Raw genomic sequence first — 24,718 nt, forward strand, 5'->3', positions numbered from 1 at the left:
AAATATATTAGAAAGTTTAAAAACTGTGGGGGAATTATTTTACTACGCACACTGGACTCCTCCTGTGACTCTCATACTGCAGATAGCCATGAACTAACCTGATATGGCTGATAACAGAGAACAACAGTCCAGCTGTATACCTGAGCACATAGTGAGAGGTGCTGCAGCCCGTGGGACAAACTCGTGTCGTGGATTAATTGCATCGGGGTGAAGTGAATGCAGAGTTTATATATTGTCTGGCGCACGATGTCGGATATTGTGACTGTCACTGCAGGTACGTGCAACACCGGCGGGGAAAACGCACAATATCGCGCTGTCGTCGCAAAGTGCGAGAATCACGGCGTGTAAAGTTGCAGTGCGGTCCTATCCTTAAGGAGGTTTTATATAAAGCTCGACTATTGCATCATAAAAAAATGTTCTGCAACTTTCTAACGTAATTTAGTGTTTCACTTCCTCACCGTGTTCAAGATTTCTGCTTGTTGTCAGTGAGTGAAAAAAGCTAGAAAGACTAAGGGCGAGTTCACACAGGTTTTTGGCGCTGTTTTTGACGCAGAACGAGTGCCAAAAAATAACGCTTGAGAAAAAGTAGCGACATGCTCTTTTTTTTTTTTTTCTTCCCGCGTTTCCGTCTCTGACCTCCCATTGAAATCAATGAGAGGCGGAGAAAGCGTTTTATGCCCGCGGCGCTCAATGGACGTGGGCAACAAAATGCAGTGAGAAATGCAGCAAAGAAAATGCAGGCAGATTAAAATCTTCCACAAAATTCCTTTTGAGGCAGATTTTTCTGCCTGCAAAAAAAACTCAGTGTGAACAGGGCCTAATACAGCTGAGGGTTTGTTACAAATGTATCCAGTCCAGACAATTCACTGTGAACTAAACATCCTGGACTCCAGACTGATACATTTTCCCTGCACTGATCCATTGTAACAAACTATCAGGACAGGGTAAGAGTTTTGTGCTTCTCATGTGTTTGCCTGACAGAGGATTGTCTAGACTGGATACAACTGTAACAAACCCTCAGCTGTGAGAATGAACGCACCTTTACCACATCAGTGTAATATTCTGCTGACTCAAAGAAAATTATTATTGTACTTTTTTTTTTTTTTTTTTGTCACCAGAATAATGGATCTGACAGACCTCCGTGTAGCGTCCGCTTCTCCAGGTCAGTATAGATCTAGTACATAATCACATACAGGTAGGTAATCGCCAGACCAGAGAGACGTGTGACGAGCCGACCGATTCACCAGCCAGTTCAATACGACGCGGCGCAGAGATTTATTATGTTATTGTATAAACCGTTATTGAATCCCCTGCATAGAGGAGAATGGCTTAAATAGCAATAACCTAATATAGTCTAAGGGCCATTGATTTCCTTTTGACTCTGCCGGTTGCTGTTTATGGCAGTCTGTATTCTGCAATGGGATCCAGACTAGTGTCAATTTGCAAGAAACGCCTTCCTCTGATGCCATTTCGTAACTTTCCCTCAGGTAACGGGAAGAATTCTGTGATGTCGTTGTATTAGGGAATTGCTATTTAAGCAGCAGCCACAGAGTTACTGTATAAGAGGGACCCCGAAAGTGAAGCTCTAATCATCTTATTAGGGAAATGCATAAGGGATGGACTACTACTCCTATAGGATCCTTCTCGCTTGGATAGAAATGAATGTAACATATAATGGCCATGGTCTCCAATTTATAGCTCTGAAACTGATGGGAAACTACAACTCCCAGCATGCCTTGACAGCCACTGTCAAGGCATTCTGGGAGTTGTAGTTTCCCAACAGCTGGAGCGCTATAGGTTGATGGCTACTGCATTAGGGAATTGCTACATATGCACTTCACCAATGGGTACTATATAACGGCAGTCAGAGCATGCTGGGAGTTATAGTTTGCCAAAAAATGGAGAGCCACGGGTTGATGGCTACTGTACAATATGGGTACTATGTAACAATTGTCAAAGCATGCTGGGAGTTGTAGTTTTCCAACAGCTAGAGCTATAGGTTGATGGCTACTGTATTAGGGAACTGATCAACGTGCAATTCCCTAATATGGGTACTATGTAATGGCAGTTAAGGCATGCTGGGAGTTGTAGTTTCCCATATGTAATTCCCTAACATGATTACTATGTAATTGTACTTCTAATGCTAAATGAATGATGGGGGTGACCTCTGCTCCCCAGACCCGGTAAGGATGGCGGTGACTTCATCTCGCGCCACATCAGATTTCGTTGACGTTGACTTGAATGCTCCTAAATTTTCAAAAGCTGCGATGGTTCCTCCACCTATGAGTTTGTCATCTCAAAATACCCCCCACAGAAGCCAGGGCAGCACTGCACCCGCTCTGCCCCTCACATCATCGCACGCCGGCCCTGGCATCGTGCAGGTTCATCCTCCCAACGCAAGAGCGACCAACCCAACTCTGATCAATGGAAACTCCAGCGTGGTGCCACCATCCAACGCACTAGTTGCCATGAATGCCAGTCTTGGTACACAAGTTCCTATCCGTTTAGGTACAACTGTGATTTCTCAGGGTCGCCCTCTGGTGGACATGCAAATAGAGGTTGCCCAGAACGGCAGCGGAGCGCCTGGGAACCCGGCTGTGACTGATGGTGAGTACGTGTGTCATGGGGTCATAGTGCAGTAAAGTTTATTAAAGAGCATTTCATAAAATTAAAGGGATTGTCCAGGGTTAAAAAAGTGTCATGCTCCGTCCCTTAGGCTTTACACGAGTGATAACGCAATTCATCGGTTTTGCCCAGACTGTTCCTTTAAGAAAAAAAGAATAGACAGTAAATAAGTCGCCGTCTTCTGGCGAATAGTTTCAAGTTATATCCTGTAGCTTCTTAGTTACAACCTATGTGGCCGCCATGACAGATCTAATAAGAGCTTCCATCCAGCTTTCCCGCTCTCCTGAATGGCAGATCTGCCCTCTGCGATTTGTCTTCTGTTATATACTTCCCTGTATGGTATGTTGGGTCCGGATTACCATTAGGGACTCCACGTGACACTGGTGGCAGGTGTAATAGTGGCCATATTGTCACCCATCTTTTCCAAACAACCAGTTTAAGTGGCGTTACTAATCCCACAGTATCGCCCAGCTTTTCAACTCCTGATGGAAAAAAATCTTGACTGCAATCCGGTCTTTGTTATACCCCCTACCCTGGTGTGGCTGCAGATCTGCCTTTCAGGGCTCTTGGAAAGCTGGGTGACTAACAGCCCTTGTGGGGGCTCTAATGGCAGCCTGATCACTTGCTGTATTTTCATTATTTCTACAGCTGGGAAATGTCTACCTCTTCCTGCTGGCCAAACGTCTTGTCCAACAAGTACAGACCGAAGGTAAGAAGTCTCCTGTTACCTGAGGGATTAAAGGGTTAAATTACATTAAAGGGACAGTGTCTTAAAAAGAGAAAACTCTATAATGGAGTAACTTACATTCAGCCACCAGTAATTGGTTTGGACAGAGGGGTAACTGCAGGGGGGGGGGGGGGCAGTTGCATTCGGGCTGTGGTGCTAGAGGGGGCCCAACCACCCCTCTGCCACATAAGAAGACCCCAGTATTATAAGTGGCACATGGTAGATGGAGTTCCTGTTGCAGATTTTACAAACCTCCCAACTTTCAAGTATCACAAAGAGGGACAACAGATGGGGAATTTTTTTTTCTTTTAAGCCACGCCTCTAATCCCACCCAATCCCTGCCCATGCACACCAGGTTCAGCCCACACAGTATCATGCCCTCTAGCTGCCACCATACAGTATAATGCCAGCACCGATTCTCCCATGCAGTATAATTCCCAAACAAATTCCCTCATACAGGGTAATGCCCACATAGCTGCCCCCATAGCTGCCCCATACAGTATATTGCCCCATAGCTGCCCCCATATAGCATAATGCCCCATAGCAGAACACCATGCAGTATAATGTCCCCACAGCTGCCCCTAGTGCCAGTGTCCACATATAAAGTGCCAGTGCACTTGTAGATAGCGCCATTGGGGATTCCCTCTAGGAGCGGAATACCCAGCCAGATCATCGGCAATGGGGACTCCGCTCAAGGAGTGGCCACTGACGTCACTGTACATGGACCGTGACATGAAGGGCTTCCCCGAGCACAGCACTGAATGTAGTTGGGAACCATCAGCTCCCCCTGCTCCTCCTGAACTAATTCTGATGGTTTCCTGCTTCGGTATTGGGGTCAACTGTATCTGCGTCCTGAGGATTCACATATAGTTGACAGCAGGACATGCCACCAGGGACAGTGGGACACCGCCTGGAATCCGGGACTGCCCCGCTAAATCCGGGACGGTTTGGAGGTTTTGCACTGGGGCCCCGGAAATGTTGTTACGTCCTCTGGTTTGGAAAGTTATTGAAATCAATGGGCCTCCGTGTTATAGACAGGTGCCTGCCCGCCGCTCTCCACTCAGGTGTCATTTGTGAACCCCCCTCTCATTAATGGTGTATGGGGGGGGGGGGGGGGGGGGTTGTAGTACATTGCTATTGGACGCCTCATTGCAGAATCCCTAGTTTTTCTTCTCTGGTCCCCTCCGCAGAGCCACGTTTATCACAGACGCTGTAGCCAAACAAGCATTTCGGGAATATCGCAAAAGCAAATGTTGCTGTGGAGCTGCCCCAGCGAAAGAGATGACCACCGAGGAGCTGCTGCCCTTAAACACTTATAGGGTAATTGTGTCTCTGACTTCTGTATGTGTCCAGATATTTGCATTGTAAAGTTTGGATTCCACCTACTGGCCTGCTGTTTGCTGCTCTCTCTCCCTTCCCCATGTTTTTCACTGCAGCTCTTCTCCATTAGGACATTGCTATGATCAGTGGCTCCAGCTTAGCTGCACTGTCTATTGGAGTCTCAATTAGTCTAAAATCCACCTCCTGACTCATCAGAAGCTTAGATTTCTGCTTTGTCCTGTCTCATGCTTTACACTGCAGCTCTGCTCTATTAGTACACTGCTATAATCGGCGACTACAGTTATGCTATATTGTCTGTAGGAGTCTCGGGTAGTCTGAAATATGCCTGCTGTCTCATTTTGGCAGTTCAAGCTCTTACTCTATCCTTTCCCATGCTTTACACTGCAGTTTTGCTTGTTTGTATTTTTATCGGCAGTATTGTTTGGAGACTTTCACTGAGTCGCGGAACTGTGAATGGGTAACGGAACAATATACAGGTCAGTATACATGAGATCTCAATACTATATGTATCCAGGCCCCCTGAAATGGCCATGTTTACTTGACTAGACACCTTTTTCTTACAGATCACCAAAGGGGAGTGGCATGCTGATGGGGGTGTGGTCATGACAACATTAGTGAATTGGGTGGAGCTTAGCAGATAAGCCACAGAGAGTGTGACATTTCTTGATGGGTGGATATTATTGAAACATCATTACATTGGGAAATTGCTTTTAGAGGTGGCGCCTTCATTTTGGGAATCGGAGGGTAGTCCTCAATTCATACCGACATGTCTCCCTCTGATGTACCTACAGGTCAACACGTGGATTCTGCAAATATTGGATCCGCTCTTCAGCCGTGGGAGGTCCCGGTTGTTGTACCAGACATGTTCAAGGATGGGACTCAGAAGATGAAAGTTCCTAATACATCCTCTGTGAAGGTACTGAACCAGGAGGAGGCGCTAGACTAGGTGTCCCTGGAAGTCCAAAATGTATACGATTCCGATATTCCGGCATCTAGTAGTGCAGAAATTCCATTTGTATATCAGATCCGATAATATTAGGTGCTGGATTGTTAGAATGTGGGATTTTCATCCAGGACAATATGTGAAGTTTCGAGACTATTGGAATTTGTCTAGTGATACGCTAGTCCTGAGGAGGCTGGAGTCCATCCTGTTAAGACTTTTATTGTCCATGTTACTGGCTGATCCAGACATCGATTTATAATGACCTGATTTTCATAGCTTTCCACGCTCAGGCACTCCACTGAATTCCGTGTAAAACCTGAAAGTAGAGTAGGAACTGCGCAGTTCTCTGAAGCCGGGGTGACTCTGTGACTAAACGACAGCTTTGAAAATTTACCCCTGTAACTTTTACTACTTTCTGGATCCTGCTACAAGATAGAGAAGAGGTCAGGGGCATAACTGGCTGATCTGGGAGGAAAATAGCAGACGGCAAGATAACAAAACGAGGTCTTAGCACTGCTTTGGTAAACCTACTGTGCAGTATTAGTGTGTTTAGCCCTGTGTATTTAGTAGGAGCCTGTCCATTCATTGTCTACATTTGTATCCATAGATCTTCCTTTGTGTTCCTCCGTCCTGGATTTCTAATTTAGTTTTTTACCTTTTCTTGTGTTTTGCTTTTTTTCAGGCTTGTTCACAATGTAAAGGGATGGGAAAGAACATGTGTCTGAAGTGTCACGGGACCGGCCGGGTGGGTATTACTAACCAGTCAATGAGTATATGAAGATATAATAGAGATGTATTCACAATTTTGTTGGAATCTGTCAGCACTTTGTTGACAGACACGCCCCTAACAGCTTAGCCGAGCTCCTACACTGCACTATACATTGGTGGGGTGATGTAGTGTTACTTCACAATTCACGGCAGGGCATTATCTGTACAGACACTGAACCAGCAGTATAATCCTACAGCTCAGGAAGCCAACAGAACTGTGAATTCAGCTCTGGATGTGACTGGGGTACTCGGTGGAAGCACTCGTAGAAATACTTGGATGGGAGAAAATTATACTGCGACGTGGATGTAATAAAAGGGGTGCCAAACCTGTCCTGTTTATTACACAGACAGCACATTAATTTCATTGGACGCTGCATAATATTTCAGATCCTCTTTAGGGTAAATGAGGGGGGGGGGGGGGAGGCAGTAATTTCCAGGTTGTTATAATTAGACCCTTTTTATCATGAATAGTTTTGTTTTTTTTAGCTTATTCTATGTAAGGAGTTCTCTGTTCCTATTCTTGACACAGATTCAGTGCACGTGGTGTAACGGGACCGGAAGACGTATGCAGATGGAGATGTGTCCGCAGTGCTTCGGGAGCGGGACCGAGAGGTGACTTATAGAAAAAGCCAATATCTTGGGCCAGAGGTCTGTAACCTGTGGCTCTCCGCAGACCCCGACCGTCTTATAATGGTCACTGTCGTAATAACAAACCCTGCATAAAGCAATAATACAAGCAAACACACGCGCGCACACGCACGCGCGCACACCTGCTGCTTCTAGTGAGTGGTATATCTCACCCCAGTGCAGTTTTCACAGCTACATTGCTCACTACTGCTGTATAATGTCCTCTATGCTGCTGCAGCTACTAGTAAGGGCTTGTCCACATGTAACAGAATTGCTCCAGAAAATTTCTGCAGCAATTCCGCAAAAACTAGCCGTATTTCTGCTGCGGAAAAACCGCACCATTTCCTGCGCTTTTTTTTACGCAGAAAATGGTGCATATTTTGCAGCGTTTTTCTCAATGCTGGGGGATGGTGACTTCTCCTCTGAAAAACGCAGCAATTCAGTCACTTTTCACAGCAGGAATTGACATGCTGCAGTATGAAAAATACGCACCGCAGGTGAATTTCTGATAGGAAATTTTACGCAGCGTGTGGATGAGATCTGTAAAATCTCACGCCACTTTGCTGCTACTGTATTATGCTGCGTGTTTTCCGTCTGCAATTCCATTACGAGTGGACGAGCCCTAAGTGTTATATCTCACCCCAGTGCAGTTTTCACAGCAACACGGATCATTTCTGCTGTATAATGTACTGGATGCTGCTGCTTCTAGTAAGTGTTCTATCTGACCCCAGTGCAGTTTACACAGCTACACTGCTTATTACTGCTGTATAATATACTCGGTGATGCTGCTTTTAGTAAGGGCTATATCTCACCCCAGTGCAGGATTCACAGCTACACTGCTTATTACTGCTGTATGATCTCCTCCATGCTGCGCCTTTTGAGGGTGTGCTACAGAGGGATAGGAGAGCAGGATCTCTTCTATCTTCATATAATGTCCAGAAATAGTGTTAGTCCTCATGTACACACACAACAGTTTATTCTGAAAAGTCACCTGAAATGACATTTTAACTCTTTCATGGAAAGCAGGGGTTTCTAAGCTCCCCCATAAACCAATATTGTGCAAGCAGTTTCTATTACTCTGTTCCTTCTGCCCTAGACATCCTATACACTGTAACATATAAAAGCTGCATGTATGATGTATGTAATGGCAAGCCGGCAGGAGTCAGACATGTTCTAACTTTTACCCCTCCCCCATGTGTCTTGCAGCTGCAGGATGTGTAGCAGCACCAACGCTCAGAACTGCGTCAGCTGTGCCGGGAGGGGGCAGGTCCTGACTTACATGCAGCTGAACGTTACCTGGTGAGGACAAGACCATCGATAATTCACGTCTGCACTATAAATGGGTTTTCTGGAAATAAAGTTTAATAATTTTGTAATAGAAAGTTCTAGAGCGGTCTAATATACTCCCTGTTTCAATTATCCACCATTTCAAGATATCTGATTGCTTTCAGTGAAGGCTAAATATCCTTTACAGATAAAATACTCCTCACAACTGAGGATTTGTTACTATTGTATCCAGTTTAGACCATTCTCTGTGAGGTATACAGTCTGGACTCTGATACATTGTAACAAACTCTCAGGACTGGAGAGATATTTGAGCTGCTGCTGTGTTTAGCTCACACAGGATTGTCTAGAACTGTAGTAAACCCTCCAGCTGTCATAGGTATTGTCTGTACAGGTTTTCAGACTCTGAATGTTGACAAGAATGTTCCCATTCAGTAACCGCAAGCAGAGATCTTGAACCTGCTGATACATTGAGTTAAACTGGATAACTTTCTTGCAGAGTATTTTCCTTAATAAAGTCTGTAAGTCGCCCCCTTTGTTTTGGGGAAAGCTGGGTGATGACCCTTAAGCCTCCCAAACAGATGGTCACCCAGCTTTCCCAGGCTTCTGAATAGCTAATCTCCTATGATACATTCTTTGCCCTTTATGACTGTATCATATTTCATTATTTATTGATCTTCTGTATTTGTATTAATGAGATTTGTGTCTTTGATTTTTGCAGGAAGAATAATCAATATCAATTCATATCGGACCATCACTCCGAATTCTCCTCTGACCTCTTCAAAACTGTGCACGGAGAGAAGATCTTTACAGACGAACAGTTATCGGTCAGCAATCTAGACCGATCTATCATACGGGGAGCCACAGACTGAGAGCTATATAGTGGAAGGATGAGGAGCACAGAGTATTTCAGGACATGAGTGAGCTGATCTAGTGGAGGGTCATAGAATGAGCTACAAAGTGGAAGGAGCAGGGACCTCCCGGCAGCACATAGTATTTCAGGAGAGCAGTGTGCTGATCTTGTGTTACATAATGGAAGAAGCAGGGACCTCGCAGCAGTACAGAGTATTTTAGGACATGACTGAGCTGATCTTATGGCCGGTCACAAACTGAGTGTAATATAGGCGGAGGAGCAGGGTCCCCAGCAGATGAAGTGCATTAAATTTGACATAATTCCTTATTCATTTCACGTACAGGTGTCTCCACTGGCAGATTTCCCAGACTCCTCTATTACTTGGGCTTCCCAGAATGCTTTGGAGCAACATCGCACCCAGTTCTCCTCCTCCTGTCGTGTTCTGAGACAGGTATATGTCACGTGCTGTATCTGGTTACATGGTAGAAGTGTTGGGGGGAGGGGTTCATTTTCTCTATTAATGTTTTAAATATTAATTGTTGCATAAGTGTTTACAATCTCATCATATAATCAAGTGATGACCCTTGTTCTTGGAGGACTAAAAGTCCCAGCCTGCAATCGGTCTGAGCTGCCTAGTTTATTTACCATAACAATATTGCAGCATAAATGATCCTTTCTTAAAGGACACTACCGTTATTACCTTTATTTCTTTAAATTTATTTTTGTTAGAGACCAGCAGCATAAATGATTTGTAGAACTTTCCTAATATAAGTGATAAGGCCCCAGTTCTCCATTTCTTCAGTACAGAGCAGAGTTCCTCAGAGCACCCCCCCCCCTCCGCAACACACTTGTAAGAATCTCAGCTGCCTGTTTCCACCACTAGAGGGCGATCTCTACGCAGTTGTCTATAAATCCTATTCACCTGATTAGAATCTGCACATAGATCGCCCCCTGGTGGTGGCAACAGGCTGCTCAGATTTTTGGTTCCTTATAAAAAAAAAAACAACTAAAAACCAAAACCAAAAAAAACAACCACCTTGTAACAGATCACACACTCCATCCGGTCAATGTAACAGGATTTTCCTTCCCTTCAGAGACAAAGCGTTGAATTACTTCCTCTCACCAAGGTTCAATACAGCTGGAAAGGGAATCAACGAAACTACTTTGTTTATGGAAAGGAAAACCTGGTGTACGTACAGAATTACCCTCAGAAGAGCTGCTGCGCGGTCATGTGATCTCCCCGGACCAACCATTTATATTTACAGCGTCTTTCGTGACTATTTAATGTTTTTCTAATTGTATGTCATTCACCAGGATACAGAGGAGGTTTAATCCACAACCCTAAAATGTGCACAAAATTCTGTTTTAATAAGAAATAATGTCAAGTATAATAAACCGTAACCTAATATAATCGTAGAAACTTGTCCTTGTCGCGTTTACATTATGCATTGTGTGATGATAAACTGAATATATTTATTAAAGTTTGTATTACGCCTATTATACTTGTCTGTAATACTTCGCTATAACACATTTCATGGTTGTCCATGTTCTCTAGTCGGTCCCTAAAGTCCCTTTTTACGTGATTGCATTTTAGGATATTCTTTCTGCAGTTTGCAATATGACCACAAGATGGCAGTGTTACATTAGTTCTCTATTGCATGAGATCCGCCATACAGTTCTGTGGATGTGATGTAGCTGAGCTAACATTGTCATGTGGCACCACTTATGGTGATATTATGCCTACTGCATTATCTAAACGGGATAAATGTTTTATTGCTGGGCGCCCCCTGCTTAGACCCCATAAGAACAGGGTTCCGGCTTGGCGGTTTCTATCACTCTTTGTTCGTATGGCGTTGTAGTGTGCAAGCTCGACTATGGCTCCTATTCACTGCAGTTGTAGAGTAACGGGGACTCAGAACGAAATTATTTAGTGGGAAAACTCCTTTAATTGAAAAAAGAAAAAAAATCAAAACTTTAAAGTGTTAAATGACGAATTCAGCTCTGCTACATCTGCCCATACTTTGAAGATAAATCAAACATGAATGCAGCAGGTATTGCTCATGTATATACATGCTATTGGTTGGACGGTGGTCACCTTGGATATTTTAGGAAGAATAACATGATTTTTTCAACACAATACAAACACCACACCCGGCGCCGTGCGGCCCGATAACGTGTGTGACGCCATCCACTGGTTTGTGTTCAGATGACCCTGGGGACTTTCCAATGTGCACTCGGTGGTCTGTAATCTGTGACTCTCCAGCTGTTGTAGAACTAAAATGTTAATGTGCTTAATGTGGGCCCTTGGGCGACGCAGACTTAGTGGGCCCAGTTTGGGCCCCCATAAAGAAGTTAGGCCCCCTTTATGCCCCATATATTTAGTACCCTCCGTGGATAGTGCCACACAGCCCCCCTCCCTGTAAGTAGTGCCTTTGGTACTCCCTCTAGGAGTGGAATCCCCAGCCGGAGCGTTGCCGACACTCTGGCCGGGGATTCCTCTCCAGGAGGAGCCACTGACGTCACTGTCCATACATGGGTAGTGATGTCAGGGGCTTCTCTAGGTGTGGAAACCCTTGCGGCTGTGTAGGCCCCAGCACTTTACCAGGTTCGCCGTGTGCCCTGACTACAAATCCCAGCCTACCGTTTGTCAGGGCGTGCTGGGAGCTGTAGTTCCACAACAGCTGGCAATTACATGGTGACGGACCACCGCTCTACAGAAATGCGCTGCATTATTCTCCACACCGGAATAAACCCCAAGAGTTCAACTTTTATAGTAAAACGTCCAAACTTTATTTCTTACCGATTTAAAAACTTGTAGAGCGACGTCCGGGGGTGCGGAGAGCCCACGCGGTTCTGGCGACTCCTCCGTCCTTACTCGTGGCTATTCTTTTTAATCGATAACGCATAAAGATTGGACGTTTTACTCTGAAGCGCTGGATTCAACCTCTATTTTACCCATAAATACTCGTCAGCCAGGACGTAAATCTGAGCGCTACACGGGAGACCCACGGAAGCAGCGGTGAACTGGGAAAACGTTTTCTTCCTTTTCAACTTTTATAGACTCCTAATAATATGGGGGGAGAGGGGAGGGGGGGGGGGCGTGCACAATTATGCAACTGGGTATTTAAGGGTTACTTTTTTTTAATCTGTTGCAACTAAAAGTCGTCTATTTGTATCCAACTTGGTTTAAGATTTCATTACAGAACGTTTCCACTTGAATAATAACAAAAAATCCCAGTAAATATAAATTACTGAGTCTATTCCGCGAAAACTGGGTGACCCCCCAATACGGCCGCCATCGCAGCTCACAGAGGTTGTCACCCAGCTTTCCTAGAGTCCAGCATGGCAAATCGGCCTAGTAATGTGGCGTTCTACTCCTTCGGCTGCATAACTAAGTAGCTGGATGTAAACCCTTGTGCAACAGCTGCCATATTGGTTGTCACCCAGCTTTCCCAGGGACAGATACCCAACTTTCCCAGATCTAACTATGCGACAGTTGACCGGAGCGTGGCGCCCCCTTCATTTCTTGCTCTTCTCTTTTATTGCACTTCATGTAGTGAGTCACTCCCTCCCCCCATAACAATGAACACCCTATATTTAGCCGCCCTATATTTAGCGTGAAAACAATTCCTCTGAAGGAGCCGATTCTAAACTTCTTATCATCATCTCACCAGATTTTACTGTAATGTCGGCCGGAGCAACAAGCCATTGTCTACCCCCTCCCGAGGGGCATCATTATTCAGACCCATCCCCCGGGGCTTGCCAGGTAGAGGTGCCAGCCGTGTGACTCCACTAAGCACTGTGCCCGGGCTCTCAGCTGGACATGACCTGATTCTGTGCGCTCTGTGAATTGTCTCTACCTGTAGAGTTGGTTGTGTTGTCTCCTTGCACAATGTCTGGGGAATCGGGGTCTCTTAGTCTTTATCCTACATGTGGCGCTGCCTCAGGGACCGTCCGCCCGTCACTGACCTGCTGGATGTGACATTGGGAACACCCGGATGGAGCAAGGTATAGGATTTATTTTCTGCTGCACCTGTTTTCCTGTTCTCTCTTGTTATATCCGGGCCCTATAACTTTCCTCCTGCAGAATCAAAGGCGGCAGCACACAGACCCCTCATTTCTGTAACCTGACCGTGGAGGCAAAGAAAGCGACTGCTGTGGGGTCCATTGTGAGCGGGGGCCCTCTCATTAAACTGCTTCCCCTGCTTTCTGGGACACTGTCATAGCCGCTACCTGCAGCCTCCACTAGAGGGAGCTCATTGTATGTGGAGCAGATTTAACATGCCAGAGAGCGTTGGAGTAAAATGGGCAAAATTTTGCGCATCTTTGGCCGCCCTATAGACTGACATTGAAATCTAGATAAATTATAGTAAATCTGTTGGACAGGCTTTGCCCCCCCCCCCCCCCGCTCTCCCGCCTAACCCCACCCACTTACAAACGTGGTGGGAGGAGTGAAAAGTCATAAATTTAAGAGCAAATATGTTATATATCAAAATATGCTACTTTTTCTAACCAGAGAAGTGGAGTAGATTAAACCCCCCTCCTATTTGGTTCTATACTAGCTGTATAAATCCATATACAAAGAGCTCCCCCTAGTGGTGACTGCAGGCAGCAAGAATTTAATACTTTACCAAATCAGAAAGCCAGAGCCCCCTATACAGAAGTATTAATGAATTATTCAGCGCAGAATTGTGGACCTAAGAATAAAAAAAAGTGTTTACAATAGTGTAGCACATGTGGCATATTATAATGAAACAATCTGCAACTTTATAACTTTGTTTCATGATCTCTGCTTGCTGTCAGTGAACAGAAGCATTGTTCTTTACATCCAGAGGCTGATGACATGTACAGATTTTATACTTCTCACAGCTGCAATTTTGTTACAATTGTATCCAGTCTAGACAATCCTCTTTGAGCTAATGAGATCAGCCACACAAATCTCTCTCCTGTTCTGATAGTTTGTAACAATGATATAAAATGTCTCCTAACCTTTAAATATTCTCTTGATTACTCCCAACACAGGAACCTCCATGGGTAGTGACAGTTTTGCCTCTAACAGGGGCCCCCAGAATTACAGGTAAGAAGCACAATGTTTGTGAACATGGGCCGCAGTTCCCCCACAACAGTGCCAGCCTCACTGCTTACATTGCTGCACTTCTCTGCTTCACTAACCTGCACTACAGGAACCCCTAATGTTAACTGCCCCTCCATGCTTTTAGAAACATCACCCTCATTACAGAGGCCGAGGCGAGGGAGGCCGTGCGGAGATATGTGTCCTCCTCATACTGCTGCTGTAAACCGAGAGCAGAAGAGCCGGCTATCGAGAGGTTAACACAAATGCCTATATACAGAGTGAGTTTTGGGATACATTTTAAGATATAAACATTATTTTGCCCCCATCTAGAGGTACGTACTGTCTTATACTCTAGTCACACCCAGAGCTGCATTCACAATCTTTCCAGTTCACTCTGCTAGATACAAACCTCCCTACTGCCCCCTACTGGTTAACTGTCTGTACAGCGCATAGTTTATAGTGATGTAATGCAAATGATGAAGTATTTATGAGAGACAGAGTAGTTTCATAAAGGCAAAATAATATCTCCTACAATGCAATGCAGCAGGAGGCAGCACATTATGGGTGGGGGTACACATGAGGAAAATAAATGGGGTCAGGCCAAGGCAGGAAATAGTCTCTGGGGTCCTGATATTCAGAGAAGTGGTTAGGTTTCCAGCAGAATTGTGAACGCAGCTTTGGATGTAACTGGAGTATAAAACCTGTTGCAATGGCAGAAATCTACAATGCAACTCTGAATGTGGCTGAAGCCTCCAGACCTCAAATAAAGTAGAACATCTTGTTGCTATGTCTTTATTACAGTACAGATTGGACACTTTCACTGAAACAAGACACATTGAGAAAACCTGCAAACCTTATACTGGTGAGTATGTAGCGTACACAAAGCAGCTGGTCCCAAAAATTACAGGTATACAGAATATCCACAGAGCGTTGCATCCACGTGGTCTTATTCGATTTATTGCATCAAAAACTCCAAAAAACTATTAAAAAAAACCCAATATTCTATTTCTTATCTGTGATGATCGTCCCTGCCCCCTAGTGGTTGAATTTTGCACAGCAGTTATTCATTTTTTTCCCCCAAAATTACTAATCCTAAATCTCAGTGTCTTGGAATCTGTAGGTCAGCGAATCGACGCTCCAGACCGAGAACCTCCGCCGCTGCTTTGGGGTATTGAGGTCTACACACCAAAAATGTTTCATGAAGGTTTAAAGAGGTTTCCAGTTCCTCGATCCGGAGAAATAAAGGTAAACCAAAAATCCATAAAGAACGGCTGTTGTGTGTTCAGCATTTCCGTCATTTTAGATACCCCACTAAATACAAATATTTTTATAGATTGTAAGCTCTTCAGGACTGCAGCTCTTATATTAGTCATATAATGTCATGTCGAGGATTAAGGTTATTGCCTATGTGTCTATTAAAGGGGCCACTCACATGGCAGGATCTGTTTCCCTTCAGGTCCCTCTAGATTTCGCTGATGGAGGGGCTTATGTCTTAAGCTATTTTACTGCCTTCTAATGTCCATTTTGGAGGCTATTTAAGAGGCGCTGTTAAAGCCCTAATTCAGCAATAATAGGGGATCAGACAACTGAAAATAATCTGAGAAGGTAGTGCCTGATGATCGGTTTCTTTTAAGAATTTCTTAAATTATTTAACTTATGGTTACTACTGATCAATATGTGTGATTTTGAGATTTATTGTTGTAGACGTGCCATAAATGTGTCGGCCGTGGACGCTGTAAATGCACAAGATGTGGGGGATCAGGACAGGTAAGGACAAGTTTCTTTTCTAGTTTTTTTTTTCTTTTTCTCAGTTTTCTAGACTTATATATTTTCCCAATTTCACCACAGTTCAGATGTCGTTGTTCCAGCAGCAACCGCCAGAAATCCAGAAACAAGAGATGTCCGACGTGCTCAGGGAGCGGCAGAAGAAGGTACATAGTTCAGTAATAACAGAGTATTGTATGTAATGTATAGATAAGAATGTAACGAAAATAATACTGCCCCCTATGTATCAGAATATAACTACAATAATACTGCTCCTATATACAAGAATATAGAATACTGCCCCTATATACAAGAATATAACGACTATAATACTGCCCCCTATATACAAGAATATAACTACTATAATACTGCTCCTATATACAAGAATATAACTACTATAATACTGCCCCTATATACAAGAATATAACTACTATAATACTGCTCCTATATACAAGAATATAACTACTATAATACTGCTCCTATATACAAGAATATAACTACTATAATACTGCTCCTATATACAAGAATATATCTACTATAATACTGCCCCCTATATACAAGAATATAAGTACAATAATACTGCCCCCAATATACAAGAATATAACTACTATAATACTGCTCCTATATACAAGAATATAACTACTATAATACTGCTCCCTATATACAAGAATATAACTACTATAATACTGCCCCCTATATACAAGAATATAAATACTATAATACTGCCTCTTATATACAAGAATATAACTACTATAATATTGCCCTTATATACAAGAATATAACTACTATAATACTGCCCCCTATATACAAGAATATAACTACTATAATACTGCTCCTATATACAAGAATATAACTACTATAATACTGCTCCTATATACAAGAATATAACTACTATAATACTGCCCCCTATGTACAAGAATATAACTACTATAATACTGCCCCCTATATACAAGAATATAACTACTATAATACTGCCCCCTATGTACAAGAATATAACTACTATAATACTGCTCCTATATACAAGAATATAACTACTATAATACTGCCCCTATGTACAAGAATATAACTACTATAATACTGCTTCTATATACAAGAATATAACTACTATAATACTGCCTCCTATATACAAGAATATAACTACTATAATACTGCTCCCCATATACAAGAATATAACTAATATAATACTGCCCCCTATATACAAGAATATAACTACTATAATACTGCCCCCTATATACAAGAATATAACTACTATAATACTGCCCTTATATACAAGAATATAACTACTATAATACTGCCCCCTATATACAAGAATATAACTACTATAATACTGCTCCTATATACAAGAATATAACTACTATAATACTGCTCCTATATACAAGAATATAACTACTATAATACTGCCCCCTATGTACAAGAATATAACTACTATAATACTGCCCCCTATATACAAGAATATAACTACTATAATACTGCCCCCTATGTACAAGAATATAACTACTATAATACTGCTCCTATATACAAGAATATAACTACTATAATACTGCTCCCTATATACAAGAATATAACTACTATAATACTGCCCCTATATACAAGAATATAACTACTAGAATACTGCTCCCTATATACAAGAATATAACTACTATAATACTGCTCCCTATATATAAGAATATAACTACTATAATACTGCCCCCTATATACAAGAATATAACTACAATAATACTGCCCCCCATATACAAGAATATAACTACTATAATACTGCTCCTATATACAAGAATATAACTACTATAATACTGCTCCCTATATACAAGAATATAACTACTATAATACTGTCCCTATATACAAGAATATAACTACTAGAATACTGCTCCCTATATACAAGAATATAACTACTATAATACTGCCTTTATATACAAGAATATAACTACTATAATACTACCCCCTATATACAAGAATATAGCTACTATAATACTGCCCCCTATATACAAGAATATAGCTACTATAATACTGCCCCCTATATACAAGAATATAACTACTATAATACTGCCCCTATATACAAGAATATAACTACTATAATACTGCCACTATATACAAGAATATAACTACTATAATACTGCCCCCTATATACAAGAATATAACTACTATAATACTGCTCCTATATACAAAAATATAACTACTATAATACTGCTCCTATATACAAGAATATAACTACTATAATACTGCTCCTACATACAAGAATATAACTACTATAATACTACCCCTATATACAAGAATATAACTACTATAATACTGCCCCCTATGTACAAGAATATAACAATTATAATACTGCCCATATATACAAGAATATAACTACTATAATACTGCTCCTATATACAAGAATATAACTATTATAATACTGCCCCTATATACAAGAATATAACTATTATAATACTGCCCCTATATACAAGAATATAACTATTATAATACTGCCCCTATATACAAGAATATAACTATTATAATACTGCCCCTATATACAAGAATATAACTATTATAATACTGCCCCTATATACAAGAATATAACTACTATAATACTGCTCCTATATACAAGAATATAACTATTATAATACTGCTCCCTATATACAAGAATATAACTATTATAATACTGCCCCTATATACAAGAATATAACTACTATAATACTGCCCCTATATACAAGAATATAACTATTATAATACTGCTCCCTATATACAAGAATATAACTACTATAATACTGCCCCCTATATACAAGAATATAACTACTATAATACTGCTCCTATATACAAGAATATAACTACTATAATACCGCCTCCTATATACAAGAATATAACTACTATACTACTGTCCCTATATACAAGAATATAACTACTATAATACTGCCCCTATATACAAGAATATAACTACTATAATACTGCTCCTACATACAAGAATATAACTACTATAATACTGCCCCCTATATACAAGAATATAACTACTATAATACTGCCCCTATATACAAGAATATAACTACTATAATACTGCTCCTATATACAAGAATATAACTACTATAATACTGCCCCTATATACAAGAATATAACTACTATAATACTGCCGCTATATACAAGAATGTAACTACTATAATACTGCCCCTTATATACAAGAATATAACTACTATAATACTGCCCCTATATACAAGAATATAACTACTATAATACTGCTCCTATATACAAGAATATAACTACTATAATACTGCCCCTATATACAAGAATATAACTACTATAATACTGCCCCTATATACAAGAATATAGCTACTATAATACTGCTCCTATATACAAGAATATAACTACTATAAGACTGCTCCCTATATACAAGAATATAGCTACTATAATACTGCCCCCTATATACAAGAATATAACTACTATAATACTGCCCCCTATATACAAGAATATAACTACTATAATACTGCTCCTATATACAAGAATATAACTACAATAATACTGCCCCCTATATACAAGAATATAACTACTATAATACTGCCCCCCATATACAAGAATATAACTACTATAATACTGCTCCTATATACAGGAATGTAACTACTGGAATACTGCCCCCTATATACAAGAATATAACTACTATAATACTCCCCCCTATATACAAGAATATAACTATTATAATACTGCCCCTATATACAAGAATATAACTACTATAATACTGCTCCTATATACAAGAATATAACTATTATAATACTGCCCTATATACAAGAATATAACTATTATAATACTGCCCCTATATACAAGAATATAACTATTATAATACTGCCCCTATATACAAGAATATAACTATTATAATACTGCCCCTATATACAAGAATATAACTATTATAATACTGCCCCTATATACAAGAATATAACTACTATAATACTGCTCCTATATACAAGAATATAACTACTATAATATTGCTCCTATATACAAGAATATAACTACTATAATACTGCTCCTATATACAAGAATATAACTACAATAATACTGCCCCCTATATACAAGAATATAACTACTATAATACTGCCCCCCATATACAAGAATATAACTACTATAATACTGCTCCTATATACAAGAATGTAACTACTGGAATACTGCCCCCTATATACAAGAATATAACTACTATAATACTCCCCCCTATATACAAGAATATAACTACTATAATACTGCCCCTATATACAAGAATATAACTACTATAATACTGCTCCCTATATACAAGAATATAACTACTATAATACTGCCCCTATATACAAGAATATAACTACTATAATACTGCCCCTATATACAAGAATATAACTATTATAATACTGCCCCTATATACAAGAATATAACTATTATAATACTGCCCCTATATACAAGAATATAACTACTATAATACTGCTCCTATATACAAGAATATAACTATTATAATACTGCTCCCTATATACAAGAATATAACTATTATAATACTGCCCCTATATACAAGAATATAACTACTATAATACTGCCCCTATATACAAGAATATAACTACTATAATACTGCCCCTATATACAAGAATATAACTACTATAATACTGCCCCTATATACAAGAATATAACTACTATAATACTGCCCCTATATACAAGAATATAGCTACTATAATACTGCTCCTATATACAAGAATATAACTACTATAATACTGCTCCCTATATACAAGAATATAGCTACTATAATACTGCCCCCTATATACAAGAATATAACTACTATAATACTGCCCCCTATATACAAGAATATAACTACAATAATACTGCCCCCTATATACAAGAATATAACTACAATAATACTGCCCCCCATATACAAGAATATAACTACTATAATACTGCTCCTATATACAAGAATGTAACTACTGGAATACTGCCCCCTATATACAAGAATATATCTACTATAATACTGCCCCCTATATACAAGAATATAACTACTATAATACTGCCCCTATATACAAGAATATAACTACTATAATACTGCTCCCTATATACAAGAATATAACTACTATAATACTGCCCCTATATACAAGAATATAACTACTATAATACTGCCCCTATATACAAGAATATAACTACCATAATACTGCCCCTATATACAAGAATATAACTACTATAATACTGCTCCCTATATACAAGAATATAACTGCTATAATACTGCTCCCTATATACAAGAATCAAACTACTATAATACTGCCTCCTATATACAAGAATATAGCTACTATACTACTGCCCCTATATACAAGAATATAACTACTATAATACTTCCCTTATATACAAGAATATAACTACTATAATACTGCCCCCTATATACAAGAATATAGCTACTATAATACTGCCACTATATACAAGAATATAACTACTATAATACTGCTCCTATATACAAGAATATAACTACTATAATACTGCTCCTATATACAAGAATATAACTACTATAATACTGCCCCCTATATCCAAAAATATAACTACTATAATACTGCTCCTATATACAAGAATATAACTACTATAATACTGCCCCTATATACAAGAATATAACTACTATAATACTGCCCCTATATACAAGAATATAACTACTATAATACTGCTGTAATGGCAGGAAGGAGGTGAAGGGAAAGTGAGCCCTAATCTACCCACCGCCCTGTCCCTGCCTACTTGCAACGACCTGCCCTAGGCGACGGGGTACAACTGGGCAACGGTCCCTACGCTGTCTAAGTGCACGGGAGAACAAACAGGGAACACGCAAGGGAAGGGGCAGTAGCCACGGAACGCCGCGAGGAAACGGAGCGGTGAATGAGTAGTCAGGATCAGGATGAAGTGGAGTATACCAAAGTGAGCACGGAGAAGGAAGCAAGCCAGGGGCAAAGCAAAGCAGGTTAAGCGGAACTGCAGCAAGGCAGAAGCACGGCAGAAGCAGGCTGGAGCAAGCAGCAGTGGGGCCAGGAATCCAGAAGAATTACAAGCACCGAGGAAGAGAACACGGCAGGTAATAAAGGACAGGGGGCGGAGCTAACTCCGACTGACCAGGCCGCGATAGGCTCTCCCACTCCTGAGCCTGCCACCCTGGTTGGTGGGAGATGGTGTCTGTCGAACAGGTCTGGCCTCAGGTGTGGATTGATTAATCCCAGGAGTATACCTAGACGTAGTACCTGGCAGATCCCTAACAGTACTCCCCCTTTTATGAGGGGCCACCGGACCCTTACTAAGAGGACCCGGTTTAGTAGGGAAGAGAAGGTGGAACCTCCTGATCAATACCCCAGCGTGAACATCACGGGCAGGTACCCAAGTCCTCTCCTCCGGCCCGTATCCTCTCCAATGGACCAGGTACTGGAGGGAGCCTTGGACCATCCTACTGTCCATAATCTTGGCCACCTCGAATTCCACCCCCTCAGGGGTGAGAACGGGAACAGGAGGTTTCCTCGAGGGGGACCAGGACGGGGAGCAGCGTTTAAGGAGGGAGGCATGGAAGACGTCATGTATGAGAAAGGATGGGGGCAGCTCCAGACGGAAGGATACAGGGTTGAGGACTTCAATGATCTTATAAGGTCCAATAAATCGGGGAGCAAACTTCCTGGACGGGACCTTAAGGCGCAAGTTCCTGGACGACAACCAGACCAAATCCCCGACGACAAACCGGGGGTTAGCAGAACGTCTACTATCCGCCTGAATCTTTTGTGCGCTCTGGGACGCCTCTAGGTTCTTCTGAACCTGGGCCCAGACAGTGCACAGTTCCCGATGAACATCCTCTACCTCAGGATTATTGGAACAACCAGGGGAAACGGAGGAGAACCTTGGGTTAAACCCGAAATTACAGAAAAACGGGGAGACCCCTGACGAGTTACTGACCCGGTTATTCAGGGAAAATTCAGCAAGGGGAAGGAATGAGACCCAATCGAATTGACAGTCAGAGATGAAACACCTTAAATATTGTTCCAGGGATTGGTTAGTCCTTTCCGTTTGGCCATTAGTTTCGGGATGGAAGGCGGAGGAGAAGGACAGATCAATCTCCAACTTTTTACAAAAAGCTCTCCAAAATAAGGAAACAAATTGTACCCCTCTGTCAGAAACGATATTGACTGGGGCCCCATGGAGACGCAGAATGTGTTTAACAAACAAAGAAGCTAACGTCTTGGCGTTAGGTAGCTTCTTAAGGGGCACAAAGTGGCACATCTTACTGAAGCGGTCTACTACCACCCACACCACCGACTTGCCCTGAGATGGAGGCAAATCGGTGATAAAATCCATGGAGATATGGGTCCAAGGTCTCTGGGGAATGGGCAAGGAACGTAGTAGGCCCGCAGGTCGGGACCTAGGGGTTTTGGACCTAGCGCAAACCTCACAAGCGGCGACGTAAGCCCTAACGTCTTTAGGCAACCCAGGCCACCAATTGTTTCTGGTAATGAGGTGTTTGGTGCCCAAGATGCCAGGATGACCAGATAGTGCGGAGTCATGGTTTTCCCTGAGTACCCTTAGCCGGTATTGCAGGGGAACAAACAGTTTGTCCCCAGGGACGTTCCCGGGAGCTGCACCCTGATCAGCCGCGATATCAGAAGCTAAATCAGAATCCGTGGCAGAAACGATTATACCAGGGGGTAAAATACAAGCAGGATCCTTTTCAGAAGGAGGATTGGCCATGAAACTACGTGACAGAGCATCAGCCTTAATATTCTTGGACCCAGCCCTATAGGTAACCAAGAAATTAAATATGGTAAAGAATAGTGCCCACCGAGCTTGTCTAGGATTAAGCCTCCGGGCCGATTCTAGGAACACCAGATTCTTGTGATCCGTAAGGACCGTTACCTGGTGTCTGGCCCCCTCCAGGAAGTGCCGCCACTCTTCAAAAGCCCATTTAATGGCTAGAAGTTCGCGGTTGCCAATATCATAGTTACTCTCCGTGGGCGAAAACTTCCTAGAGAAGTAAGCACAGGGGCGGAGATGGGTGAGGGACCTGGTACCCTGGGACAAGACGGCCCCCACTCCCACCTCGGATGCGTCAACCTCCACAATAAATTGCTCCTCTTGGTTGGGCTGAATCAGCACGGGGGCCGAGATAAAGCACTTCTTGAGGGTCTCAAAGGCCTGGACGGCCTCAAGGGGCCAATGGAGGACATCAGCACCCTTGCGAGTAAGGTCCGTAAGAGGCTTAGCGACGACCGAGAAGTTGGCAATAAATCTCCTGTAATAGTTGGCGAACCCTAAAAAACACTGTAACGCCTTCAGGGAGGCAGGTTGGACCCATTCCGCCACAGCCTGAACCTTGGCAGGGTCCATGCGGAATTCATGAGGAGTGAGGATTTGCCCTAAAAATGGTATCTCCTGTACCCCAAAGACACATTTTTCAGTCTTAGCAAACAGATTATTCTCCCGAAGGACCTGGAGCACCTTCCTGACATGCTCCACGTGGGAGGACCAGTCCTTGGAAAACACCAGTATGTCATCAAGGTACACAACAAGAAAATTACCCAGGTAATCTCTCAGGATTTCATTAATAAAATTCTGGAAGACAGCAGGGGCATTACACAACCCAAAGGGCATGACCAGGTATTCGAAATGACCCTCGGGTGTGTTGAACGCAGTTTTCCACTCATCCCCCTCTTTGATGCGGATAAGGTTATATGCCCCCCGTAGATCGAACTTAGAAAACCATTGGGCTCCCTGAACCTGATTAAAAAGATCCGGGATCAAAGG

General features: G+C 42.0%; 2 protein-coding genes across 2 annotated transcripts in view; both read left to right on the forward strand.

Moving 5' to 3' along the window:
• Nucleotides 1-1,122: 1,122 nt before the first annotated feature.
• Nucleotides 1,123-10,403, forward strand: LOC142657491 (protein SSUH2 homolog). The gene is made up of 12 exons (XM_075832526.1): nucleotides 1,123-1,162; nucleotides 2,179-2,607; nucleotides 3,274-3,334; nucleotides 4,543-4,672; nucleotides 5,109-5,169; nucleotides 5,485-5,609; nucleotides 6,319-6,381; nucleotides 6,934-7,016; nucleotides 8,238-8,330; nucleotides 9,037-9,142; nucleotides 9,512-9,619; nucleotides 10,263-10,403. The coding sequence occupies exons 1-12, from the start codon at nucleotides 1,123-1,125 to the stop codon at nucleotides 10,401-10,403; spliced, it is 1,440 nt and encodes a 479-aa protein (XP_075688641.1).
• Nucleotides 10,404-13,001: 2,598 nt separating this feature from the next.
• LOC142657415 (protein SSUH2 homolog) overlaps nucleotides 13,002-24,718 on the forward strand; it is a 33,764-nt gene continuing 22,047 nt past the window's right edge. The window contains exons 1-7 of the mRNA XM_075832439.1: nucleotides 13,002-13,176; nucleotides 14,191-14,245; nucleotides 14,388-14,520; nucleotides 15,044-15,104; nucleotides 15,363-15,487; nucleotides 15,947-16,009; nucleotides 16,091-16,173. Coding sequence (XP_075688554.1) covers nucleotides 13,167-13,176; nucleotides 14,191-14,245; nucleotides 14,388-14,520; nucleotides 15,044-15,104; nucleotides 15,363-15,487; nucleotides 15,947-16,009; nucleotides 16,091-16,173 — 530 coding nt within the window. The 5' untranslated portion in view covers nucleotides 13,002-13,166. The remainder of the gene's footprint in view (nucleotides 13,177-14,190; nucleotides 14,246-14,387; nucleotides 14,521-15,043; nucleotides 15,105-15,362; nucleotides 15,488-15,946; nucleotides 16,010-16,090; nucleotides 16,174-24,718) is intronic.

This window comes from Rhinoderma darwinii, chromosome 7 (genome assembly GCF_050947455.1).
Source record: "Rhinoderma darwinii isolate aRhiDar2 chromosome 7, aRhiDar2.hap1, whole genome shotgun sequence".
In the NCBI taxonomy this organism is placed as follows: domain Eukaryota; kingdom Metazoa; phylum Chordata; class Amphibia; order Anura; family Rhinodermatidae; genus Rhinoderma; species Rhinoderma darwinii.

Excerpts from the sequence above, each read along its gene's own strand:
- LOC142657491 (XM_075832526.1), top strand. The coding sequence starts at position 1,123 with ATGGATCTGACAGACCTCCGTGTAGCGTCCGCTTCTCCAG. Across the intron at positions 2,608-3,273 it reads GAACCCGGCTGTGACTGATG|CTGGGAAATGTCTACCTCTT; the intron begins GTGAGTACGTGT and ends TTATTTCTACAG. Across the intron at positions 7,017-8,237 it reads TTCGGGAGCGGGACCGAGAG|CTGCAGGATGTGTAGCAGCA; the intron begins GTGACTTATAGA and ends TGTGTCTTGCAG.